General features: G+C 38.9%; 1 protein-coding gene across 10 annotated transcripts in view; it reads right to left on the reverse strand.

The window, feature by feature from the left end:
* Window positions 1-12342, reverse strand: part of uso1 (USO1 vesicle transport factor) — a 39542-nt gene that overhangs the window by 14838 nt on the left and 12362 nt on the right. For 8 of the 10 annotated variants that reach the window (XM_049481339.1, XM_049481347.1, XM_049481346.1 and 5 more), the window contains 8 exons: window positions 12219-12339; window positions 10912-11090; window positions 9697-9837; window positions 9144-9232; window positions 8108-8262; window positions 6466-6671; window positions 5644-5664; window positions 1672-1782 (listed from right to left, as the gene is read on the reverse strand). In XM_049481339.1, coding sequence (XP_049337296.1) covers window positions 1672-1782; window positions 5644-5664; window positions 6466-6671; window positions 8108-8262; window positions 9144-9232; window positions 9697-9837; window positions 10912-11090; window positions 12219-12339 — 1023 coding nt within the window. The remainder of the gene's footprint in view (window positions 1-1671; window positions 1783-5643; window positions 5665-6465; window positions 6672-8107; window positions 8263-9143; window positions 9233-9696; window positions 9838-10911; window positions 11091-12218; window positions 12340-12342) is intronic. The other 2 variants (XM_049481348.1, XM_049481343.1) reach the window with 1 other exon arrangement.

Genomic DNA, 12342 nt, shown 5'->3' on the forward strand with positions numbered 1-12342 from the left:
AAACACACACACACAAACAAATATACACAAACATATACACAGCATATACTTGATCCAAGTATATTTATGGTCTTCTTATTCAGATTTATCTATATGAAATGTATTTATTTAAAGTATGTATTTATTTATTTTTCAATTTTCTTATCTAATATTTTTAATCCCTTTTATACTGTAAATGAGGGTCCCCCTCAATGCTAAACATCACGCAGACCATATATAACTTAACACCCCCCAGAATTGTGTGCTACATTTATTCTTTTCACAAACACATTTACATTAGGTCTTTTTAAAATCCGCATTAGAACTAGAGTAACTAAACTGGTCACTTCACTGTTAATCAGAATATAAATCAGACTGACTTATTCCTAATTGTGTTCCTAATGCCAGGTTCATACGACACAGTTTTAGCCCTGTTTTTCAGTCTCAGACAGTAAGCAGAAGGTTTTGCCGGTGTTGTGCTGAAATTCAGCACCCCCGCCAGGAAAAGCACCCCCTCTCGGGAGCGCAAGCACGTGTTCTTGGCTTTACATTTTTTTTAGAAAATAAAAATACTCAAGATACTTTTCTAAGCTATGCTATTCCTAAGAAATAGTAGGAGTGCCGAAATCTGCACCCCCGCCATGAAAAGCACCCTCTCTCGGCAGTGCGTACGCACAGTCTTCTAGATAAAAGCGCTTTAACTTTACATAAAAATACGCTCCGAGAGGGGGTGCTGAATTCGGCACAACACCAGCACTCACTCAGTGCTCGCTCTTTCGTGTAGTTTAAACAACTGAAAGATGCTCGCCAAGCCGTGGCTGAGGACATAAGAACGTATTTCAGAATAAAAGTGATCATAAACTCTGATTTCACTCAGTTGCTCCATATGAAATTGTTTTTAATTTTGTACTCACTTTAGGTGGGTATTCCCCACTCTAGAGATTCTTTGGCTTGGCATTGATATTCTTCTGTAACTTTAGTAGTGCTGAATTAGTAATCATTTTTAATCGCAATTTGAATGGACACAATGTTTCGATTGCAGGAGCTGCGATTTGAATTAGCCAATAGTCTGCAAGTGTGTTTGTGTAAAGACACAACCTGCCATGATATCACCGCATTTGTAGTCCGTATAGTGCTGGGAATTGTAGTCTTTGAGCTTATAGTAACTCTCTTGCTCAGTGGAAATAACATGAGGAGCAGAATAAGCCGTGGCCAACGTGACAATGTCTTAATATTTGTCTTATATATGTCTTATTTTACATTTCAAAGAACAAAAAAATAAGTGCATGTAAATCAACTGCATTTAAGTGCATTTAATCTGAGAACCCTGTGAATATGTTATGTGGAAAGAAGTTTATAATTATATTTGATAGATATGTTAACCACTAATACAGGTTTAGGGTTTACTGGATTAAAAATAATCACAATTTAAATCGCAATATTCTGCAGCCATAGTGAGTCTGCGATTTTCCACAGTGAAAAATCGTATAATTTGTGACCCCCGCCAATCAGTCGAGTAATTTGAAAGTCTCAACAATTGACATATTCTTGATTACAACACAACGATTGACCACTCTACAAGTTGTGTAGAGTGAACATGGCATGAGTCTTCAGTTCTACCACTGAAGTTCTGACCAATAGGAGAGCAGTATGAGCTGAATCGGCTCAGATCAGCAGCAGCAGGAAGGATACGAAGGGGACGTTCTCCTGGTTGTGCAGGAAGTGTGTGACGGCGATGGGGCAGTTACTCATCCAGGTACACAGCAGCATCAGGAGACCCACCCTGGTCTGCACTTTACTGCCCTGAACACACACACACACACACACATTTATACAACCACAACACCCTGTCTAAATGCAGTTACGCTTTCTTGGACACCATGATCTAAAGTACCAGTCAAAAGTTTGGAAACACGTTTTCTTTCTCATTTAAGTGTGTTTCTTTCATTTTTTATTTTTTTTTTCATTGTAAATTTAATATTAAAAACTATATTAAAGATATATAGGAACATATGCAGAAATATTTTAAATAATAAACCAGAATCTGTTTTCTACTTAAGATTCTTCTATGGCTATGTTCACATTACAAGCCACATCACTCAAATCCGCTCAGATCAGATTTGTGTATCTTGTCGGTTCACATTCAGTGTAAATGTAAGTGATCTGTATCTGTGTGTAATGTGAACACAGAATCTGTTCCTGAATCGTCTCACATGCTGCACATTGATACCTGTATAAACACCTTCTTCACCAACAACAAAAACCCTCATATTAGAGAGAGGAGAGACTCGTAGCTTTATAAAGGGAAATGGATGAGTTAGCAGCTCATATGTGGAGCATCTTTTGCTGGAGTGGAGAGTAAACAGCTGCTCTGAAGTTCATGCTCAGGTCCAGGAGGTGAAAAAAGGACAGGCGGTTTGCTTTTGCTGTTTTTTTTGCAGCTATAGCTGCACAGCTGCACCAAGAGAAACACGTCATGCTAATGCTAACGCACAAAATCAAAAAGACGTATGAATTCCACTTGATTTGATCGTTCACATTCGTGTCGCATGTCTGTGGATCAGATATGTATCCGATTTAGGACTGCATATGAAAGTGGCTCAGATATGATTAAAAAAAATTGTATTTGGCATGATCACACAGCCATAAAAAAATCAGATCTGAGCCACATTGAGCAAAAAATCTGATTTGAGTCTCTTCAGCCTGGTAATGTAAACGCAGCCTAAGTATCAGATGTATGTTTGAGTTCAGATCTGCAGACTCTTGGTGAGATTTTAATCTCAGTATCTTCATGATTTAGAGTCACCTGGAATAGTTTTCTCAGCATCTTGAAGGAAGGAGTTCCTGGAGGTGCTGAACAATAGCTGCTGCTTTTCCTTCACTGGGCTGTGAAGCTCCAACTCATCCCAATTAAATCACCTCAAATCACCATCTCCCTTAATCGTTTTCATCTCTTTAATATTAATCTACAATGTAGAAAATACAGTACATAGAGACATAAAGAAAAACGCTGAATGAGAAGGTGTGTCTAAACTTTAGACTGGTACTGTAAAGCTGGTTAAACCTGTGGACTGAACCTGAGTCAGTTAAACACTGAAACACTGATCAGTTCACAAACTGACTTCAGACTCAGGAACCAGCAAACTGATCCAGAGCCTGTTAAGTGTTAAAATCCTGTAAGACCATGCCTAGAAGAGGAGTTTAACATCTGTAGAGTTAAAGAAGAACACTGCTGGTTATAAAAAGTCATGTTAGATCACCAACGTCAGCCAAAACCACAAACTGGAGGAATGTAACCGGGTTATTTAGAATACACAAGGTTAGAACCACCACACAAATAACAACAACAACAACAGAATGGTTAGGATTAACACTACACTAATAAACTGTAACCATGGTCTATCTGTAATGGTCCCTCTATCGTTCCGGGTTGGAATGCCGTTACTGCACTATAAAACTTTAGTGAAACTGCTTGAGATGAGGCCTGTACTCAGAACTGTGTAGAACAGTGTAAATTGAGTTACAGCTCTGGAAAAAAATAATAATAAGAGAGCACTTAAAAATGATGAGTTTCTTTGATTTTACCAAATTGAAAACCTCTGGAATATAATCAAGAGGAAGATGGATGATCACAAGCCATCAAACCACCAAACTGAACTGCTTGAATTTTTACACCAGGAGTAAAGCAGCATAAAGTTATCCAAAAGCAGTGTGCAAGACTGGTGGAGGAGGAGAACATGATGCCAAGATGCATGAAATTAAAAACTGTGATTAAAAACCACCAGGATTATTCCACCAAATATTGATTGTTTCTGAACTCTTAAAACTTTATGAATATGAACTTGTTTTCTTTGCATTATTTGAGGTCTGAAAAATCTTTTTTTTTTTTTTCAGTCATTTCTCATTTTCTGTAAATAAATGCTCTAAATGAGAATATTTTTATTTGTAATTTGGGAGAAATGTTGTCTGTAGTTTATAGAATAAAACAACAATGTTCATTTTACTCAAACATAAACCTATAAATAGCAAAATCAGAGAAACTGATTCAGAAACTGAAGAGCTCTCTTCATTTTTTTCAGAGCTGTATATTAGTGTAAAATCCTGTATTATTACTCTACTGCTTCACAGTCTACATGCTCTGTCTGCTTTCTACAACTTCTGGATCTCTCAGCTTGTTTATGGGTGGTTCAAATCATGAATTATAATAACAATTCCAGTTTTTCCATTAGGTTGCTTTAATATGCTTAAATAGGACATATTATGCAAAACCTACTGTTTCCTTGCTTTTGTATTTTCAATTAGGTCTCTTTGCCCCTATAAACACTTTAAACACCAAACAAATCCTTCCATCTGTTTTCTGTAAATCAGCTAAAAGAGTTTAGACTCAGGAATCGTATGATTCTATGAGTCGTTTGGATGCTCCTCTTTTATTGTGACATTATAATAAGGAAACCTGCATAGAACCACCCTGGCTCCACCCACTAGATCAGTTGTGAAACGTTTTCACTTCGGTCTGCTGGTTGAGAACCTCAGACGTTGCACAGCAGGGTTAGCCCTGGAGACCTCGTCTGAGGGAGGGATCTTTACCTACTGTTTGTGGCAAGTCAGCAGTGAGTTTTGTGCTTCTGTCGCAGTATAGCATGAACTAGCTTGTTTTTGTTTTGAAATTTAACACAGGGTAACGCTCAGGGTAAACATGGGGCGTGGCCAGCATAAAAAATGTCAGAGCCCTTAAAAAGGGACTGGTGAGAACTAGTAGCTGGTGAGACCTTTATGTGAAAGTGATTTTGATTCTGTATTCTCTTTCTCTGCTGGGTAATCCTGCTGTGTACTGTCTGAGGTTCTTAACTGATATAGTGGGCGGGGCTCTGGTGGGGGTTAATGGACAGGGGGTGGAGCCAGGGTGGTTTTATGCAGGTTTCCTTATTGTGATGTCACAAAAAGGAGGACCATCCAAACGGCTCATAGAAGCAGATTCCTTTCACCAAACTCTTTCGGCTGATTTACAGAAAACGCACAGATGGATTTTTTTTGGTATATAGAGTGTTAGTGGCAGTTGACCCAAGTGGAAATATAAAATTACACAAAAAGTGAATTTCACATAATATGTGCCCTTTAAAAAATGTGAAACAGTCCTCATTCCCAGTCACATGTGCTAAACCTTTTGATGAAAATAACGTTAATAAAACGTTAAATCTGGATTCTTCACCTTTTCACATTGGGTCTCCAATGGTGGCGTTATGCAATCAAATTAAAACCAAATAAAAAGAGAAGAAGACAAAAAAACGATCATAATCATTGCTTTAAGAATCTCTGACTGCAGTAGAGGAAATGGTAAAAAAGTGAGAGTAACTGAGATTGTCATTGCTCGCCCGCTACACTGCCACCTACAGGACAGGAGGTGAATAACAGCACTGATTTGCTTAAACATGCCCCGGTTTCAAATGCAGCCTAGCTCTAAACCCTCTAACAACACAGCGAGGGGTCAGGGGTCAGAGGGAGGAGCTAACAGAGTGAGTAACAGAACCACTGACACAGCAGGGGGAGGAGCCAACGGGGGCAGGGGAAGCAGAAGCACCCCTACATACAAACAACAGGGGGCGCCCCGCTAACGCCAAGCCAAACCAGCACAGTACAGTACGCAGCTCACACACTTACACTTACCCGCCGGCTGATCTTATCACCCTGCAAAATCACAACACATCACAGTTCACATCACACTAACACACCCCTCCCCCAGCACTGCACACACCAATCACCACAGTCATTACAGTGAGAACTCAACAAAAAACAAACAAAAAAAATTCACACGTAATCAATCAGCCAGGACTTTTATTTTACACTGAAGCTACGAGGCTAATGTGGCTAACAGGTAACAAAACCTTATACCAAACCATGCTAGCTAATAGCTAACAGGACTGCAACTAATGATAATTTTGGTAGTCGACTAATCTGATGATTTATTAATATGATGATTATTTATTTCGATAAGTCAACAATTATTTCTGCCATGTTCTTAATCTCTAAAAACCATAGAAACAGCTGAACATGAGATTTCAAAGGCATTTGAATGTTGTTTAAACATGGAAATTACTGATATTTAGTATCCACAGCCCTAATAGCTAACGCAGGAGCGTCCCCAACGTTTCAGTAACAGGCGGGGATGTACGCACGTTGGGAACACGCCTGCGTTGACAAGGTCCAAGAAGCTGCGCTGTTAAAATAGCAATCCGCCAAAGTCAGAGCTCACCTGGCTCTTAAAGTTAATGATGAGCGTGTGACACGCTGATTGATTTATTTACCGGTTACGCCCAAAATTAAACACACCCATTATTAATTAAGAGAATTACTACATGCCAAGTCGCGCAAGGCATACTTTTCCTGACGTTACGATAGCAAAGACACACTGACACACCTTAAACCAAGCTGCAGGGTTAAAGATTGCTAAAATAGGATTCTTGGTCTGTGTGTGTGCGGTGTGTATACCTGTGAGAGTATGTTGGTGCACTGCTGCAGCAGTGATACGGGGGGTTTTCCGAGGCTGGTGGCGAGCTGTACCCGCAGCAGCTGCTCTTTCTGGGTGAGGTTATCCTGCAGGGCGTGGCCCAGCGCCACCGCCGCGCACCAGTTCGACAGAGAGTCGGCCGAGAACAGCCCGCCGCACAGTAGCTGACCCGCCGAGATGGAGTTCGCTGTGGGGAGAGAGACACGAAGGAGAACATATACTAGTGTTAACACGAGGAATTAAAAGAAACCCCATCCTAAAGTACTGGATAGAGCTCCATCTTCCAGAAAACACAGTTTCACTGCTCCACAGATCAATACTGGGGTATTTATACCTGTCTATAGCTCACACCTGGGACTAGGTACCATCACACTACCACCACCATGTTTTGCATTCAGTATAATGTTCTTTTTCTGAAATAATGTGTTTTATAGTTATGTAACCAGACACACACACCTTCAAAAAGTTCCACTTTTGCCTCGTCAGTTCTGTAAAGAATATTAACCCAAAGTTCTGGAGATCATCAGGAGGTTAGTTGGTAAATGTGAGACGGGTTTATCTTGGAATTCTCTCATGGAGAGCATTTTCACCCATTCTCTTTATTCTTATTATTGAATCATTAACTCATTAAATCTTAACTGAGGCTTTAGTGAGATCCTGCAGTTCTTTAAATGTTGTTCTGGGTTCTTTTGGGATCTCCTGGATGAGTTCTTCATGCCCTTTTGGAGTAATTTTGTTAGGTCGGCCGGTCACTCCTGGGAAGGTTCACCAGTGTTCCATGTTTTTAAAGAATAATAGTGAATCACTGTGAAATAAATGACTATATAACCCTTTCCAGACTGATAGATGAGAAATGTTATTGAGTTTCTTCAGATGGGGGTATAATAATAATAATAATAATAATAATAATGTGCTGCTTTTTGAGATATTTTATCTGCTTCATGTAGTCAGACAGATTCTATTTAAGTGATTTATTGATTCTACAGGTCTGAAAATAATCAGGCCTGCCTGTGGTTAGTAGTGAAATTAAACACAGCTTTACAAAATTTCCAAAAAATATAGTTAATCACAATTAGTCAATGGGGGGGCAGTCACATTTTTTTTCAATTACTTAGGACCAGGTTGGTGTGGATTGTTTTTTCCCCTTAATAAATGAAATTATCACTAAAAAAGGATTTTTGTAGTTATTTGGATTTTCTCTGTTTGACATTAAAGTTTGTGTGATAATTGGAAAAATATTAGTATGGCAAAAAAGCAAAACAACAAAAGAAATCTGTAATTGGCAAATACTTTTTCAGAATATATGAAATACTGTTTGTCGGATATGGATGCTTATACTAAGTTGAGTGCATTTTTCCAAAAATAAATATGAATCATTTTAGAGTCCTCTAATCGCTGCTGTAACACAGCTCCACTGCAGCTCAACACGCTTGCAGGAGAACACTAATGCTAATTCTAATGCGCTCTGGGATTCCCGGTCACTGACGGATGGCTGGGGCATCACCAGGAACCAAACAGGCGCCCATCCAATGACAGGGTCAGGCCACTGACGCCACTGTTAAGCTAACAAAAGAAAATAACAAAGAGAATATTACAATACGAGTAACTAAGAGAGTCTCTTACCGTCGATGGTGGAGGGCAGCAGCGTGGCTACGATCTCCCCCTGACCCTTCTGGTTCTTGTAGAGGAAACACTGGAAGCAGTACAGAACCGCACAGCGCAGAACAAACGGCTGCCGCTCGTTCACCATCGACATCAGCAGAACCACGATAGCGGGCCTGTGGGTCAGAACACACACACTACAGTTACAGCCGAGCCCAAAACACACCATAACACACAGGTTCTGTCACGATACCTCATATTTCAACTATATATTGTCCCAAGAATTAACTGACCCCTTTCAATGAATATCAAACCTATATCCAGCATTTCCCCCTTTAATATAGAAAACTATTGTTATTTGAATTCATTTTATTGTCAAATCTACATAAAGCATTTAATACTTTCATTGAAAAAGGAAAAGTTTAAAAAAAATTAAAAAAAAAAAAAATTTAAAACATAAGAAATGATAACTAATTTCTCCCAAAATGTAGAAATTTAAGGTCAATTTAAGGTTATTTACTGATAGTACTTAACAATTGTATTGTCATTTAAGTCCATTTTATATTACTGATATTTATTATTACTATTAAGGGCTACAAATAGCAAAAGTTACAACAGTATTTGTCATTATTAATTGGTTAAGTAATGTCTAATAATTATACATTGACAATAGTATTTGGTGGAATAATCCTGGTTTTTAATCACAGTTTTTTGTTCATGCATCTTGGCATCATGTTCTCCTCCACCAGTCTTACACACTGCTTTTGGATAACTTTATGCTGCTTTACTCCTGGTGCAAAAATTTGAGCAGTTCAGTTTGGTGGTTTGATGGTTTGTGATCATCCATCTTCCTCTTGATTATATTCCAGAGGTTTTTAATTTGATAAAATGAAAGATACTTATCATTTTCTAATACAGGTTTAGGGTTTAATGGATTAAAAATAATCAATTTAAATTGCAATATTATGTAGAAAAATCGCAATTAGATATTTTGCCCAAATTGTGCAGTCCTAACACACACGCACACGCAGAGCAGTAGTGTGGAGCTGAGCCTCACCGTGGAGGGTTAGATGGAGCGTTGACGGAGGCGAAGTAATCCTGGTTGACCTGTGAGCCGCGGATCACCTCCGACACTGTATTGATCGTCTGCAGAGACAAAACCAATCAACCCATTCATATTTACATGATTACATTTAGTATTATAATTATATTATGCGTGTATAATGTGTGTGCGCTTCCGCACTCAGGAAATGAATTGATTTTCGATAAACTGATGAATTGAACACTCCACAGTAAGATCTGGGCGGTTTATCGATTCGCTTGAGGTTTTCTCAGCAATTGCTCACAAACCAGATACTGTTCGTGTGTCTCAGAGTCAGAGTGAAATCATGTGTGTTTGATCTGTATCTGAAAAAATCAGTCATATATCTCAATGATAATGATAAAGTACCAAACACTCGTTAGTGTTACTGAAAACTTAGGGTTTAAATTCCAGCTGATAGTCCTGGTGTTTGGGAGTCTTGGTCATGTGCATAAATACATATTTTGTTCCCTATTGATTTTTATATTGTATAAGTAAACAAAATAAAGTATAATATATAAATGTGTACCTCAGTCAGGATATCAGCAGGAACTCCAGTGGCCATCAGGATGGTACAGAGCTGCTGCAGTAAACCACACTGAAACATGGACTTCTGACAGCTCGCCGTCGCTCCCGGAGAATTTACCGGAGATACCATCACCCGCACCAGCTGCAGCACACACACACAGTTCATTTCAACTAGAATTTTAAAAGATCTCCTACTGCTAAAATCCTCTTGTTCTTGTTGTTTGTGAAATACAGTTGGTCAGCAGCTAGTAAAAGAAAATATTCAGAAAAACGAGTCGATCAGGAAAAGCACCGTGTCTACATCAATCCGTCAATTAGTATTCATGGCCCCACCCACTTCGGCTCGGGACCGCCCACATAGGCAGAGCTGAAGCCGGGCGGTGACGCCGTCTCGTCAGATAGGAGGAGCTAACAGCACTAGAAACAGCATGCAGTTCATTCCTGTGTTATTTGTGCGAATAACACATCAGTGTTTCTATACTTTACCCAGTAATTCAGAGCTAAGAAACAAATGGTTAGAATTAGTCTATGGAGGAAAAACACCACCAGCCAAGTACAATTGAGATAGGTAGGTGTTTAGATGTTTAAAACAGTTCTGTTTACACTAGTTAAAAGTAAATCTGGACTACCCACCTCTGTGTGTAACTATAGGTTTAAATAGGATCTCCGGTGGATTTGGTGTTTTACAGAGACTCTAAGACTAGGTCAGTGGCTGAACTGCACTTAGCAGGGCATTAATACACATGTTGTAAAGTAACATATAACATTGTAAAGACTGTTATTAGTGTAAAAATGTCTTTATTTTAAAACATTTCTAACTGTTGTCTGTCTTGCTGCCTCCTGGTGTTAAAGTGCTGTTAGCCAATCAGAGACGATATGTTTGCATGTATGAATATTCATGAGCAAGAGCCAAAATCCTATCGTTTCTCCCCGTCCCTCCCCACACTCCTCCACTGGACTAAAGCAGCGTTAAACTGGATCACCGGAACACTTTTTTTTTTCACAAAACAGCTCATATAACATTCATTCATACTAGAGACACAACTAGACATTTTAAAATGAATGAAAAACCGATGGAATGACACTTTTAAACACAGGGCCATTTCTAAAAACTAAAAAAAAAAAAAAAAATGTTATCTACAAAATATTAGCCATAATTATTAACTACTAAAGCGTTATTTTTCCTAATGAAGCTTTAATCTTTGTTGAGCCTCACCTGAAGCATGAGGTGCAGGTTGGTGACTTTCTGAGCCGACCAGCCCGAGTTATCATCCCCCACCTCGAACCACGGCTTCATCCTCTGGATATACGAACCCTCCTTAAAGAAGTTCTGATTAGAGCTGTTGTTCTTCAGGAGGTTCAGCAGCAGCAGCAAACAGTCCTCCACCACAATACCTACACACACACACACACACGTAAACATAGTAAATATAGTGTATTCCTGTTGCTGTTGTGTTCTTAAGTGTTTGCGCTGTGCGTAAAATTGAATAACTTAGGGTTCTAGGTGATTGAGTTACTATGTATACTACCACTGAAAAGTTTGGACACGCCTTAAATGCAGTGTTTTTTTTCCATTATTATAAAATGTTCTGCATTGTAGATTAATACTATAAAACTATAAAAGTGATGGTTGCGCAGCTAAAATGGCTCCCACCGTTTGCTACGGTGTTGCCAAGGTGTCGTTAAGTGGTTGCCAAGGTGTTGCAATTGTATCTGTGGTGGTTGCAATGTTGTTGCTAGCTGTTTGCTAGGTGGTTGCTAAGGCATTGCTTTGGTATCCATGGTGGTTGCTGTGGTGTTGCTAAGCAGTTGCTAGGTGGTTGCTAAGGTGTTTCTAACTAATACATCCAAACTACGATACATAGAAACATATGGAATTATTTAATAAACAATAAAAAGTGTTAAACCAGAACATGTTTTATATTTTACATTCTTCAAAGTATCTCCTCTTGCTTAGATAATCAGTTTTGCATGTTTCAATACTTGAATTTCTTGTCTCTTAATGTTGATGTTTGAGAGCATCAGTTAAAGTAAAGTAGTGAAGAGGTAGAGTTACAGGTATACAGTGAATAGTGAATATTTGAGTAATGTTCGAATCCAGATTATAAGAAACAGGTGAAATTGGCACTCATCAGGACCACACCAGGAAAGGATAGAAGAGCGAGAGTTTCCTCTGTTGTACAGGATGAGTTTATCAGAGTTTCCAGTCTCAGAAACCACAAGTTAACAAACAGCTCCTCAGATAAGAGTATCTAAATACTTCACAGAGTATTTTGGTTTGTTTAACACTGTTTTTAAGTTTCTACATGATTCATTATGTGTTCCTTCATAATCTGATAGATCACTTTACTATTCATTTACTATGATACTGTTAGATGATTGGTCTGATGGGTTGTTTGAGTGATACTAGGTGATTTGCAGTATCATTACAGGTGGTTTACTGTATGTGTGGTTGCTATGGTATACTGTGTAAATCGTAAGTATAGTAAATTACAGACGCAGATAAGTGAAATCTCTCCTAACCTCCGTCACTGGTGCCCTCCTCTGTGATGATGTCCAGCAGTCTTTCAAATGCGTTCTCAAACGCAACGATCTTCTGGATGGCAGCGTTGCCTTTGGTTAACTGCTGCAGCAGCAGGAGACCCTG

Source organism: Astyanax mexicanus, chromosome 7, assembly GCF_023375975.1.
Source record: "Astyanax mexicanus isolate ESR-SI-001 chromosome 7, AstMex3_surface, whole genome shotgun sequence".
Taxonomy (NCBI): Eukaryota; Metazoa; Chordata; class Actinopteri; order Characiformes; family Acestrorhamphidae; genus Astyanax; species Astyanax mexicanus.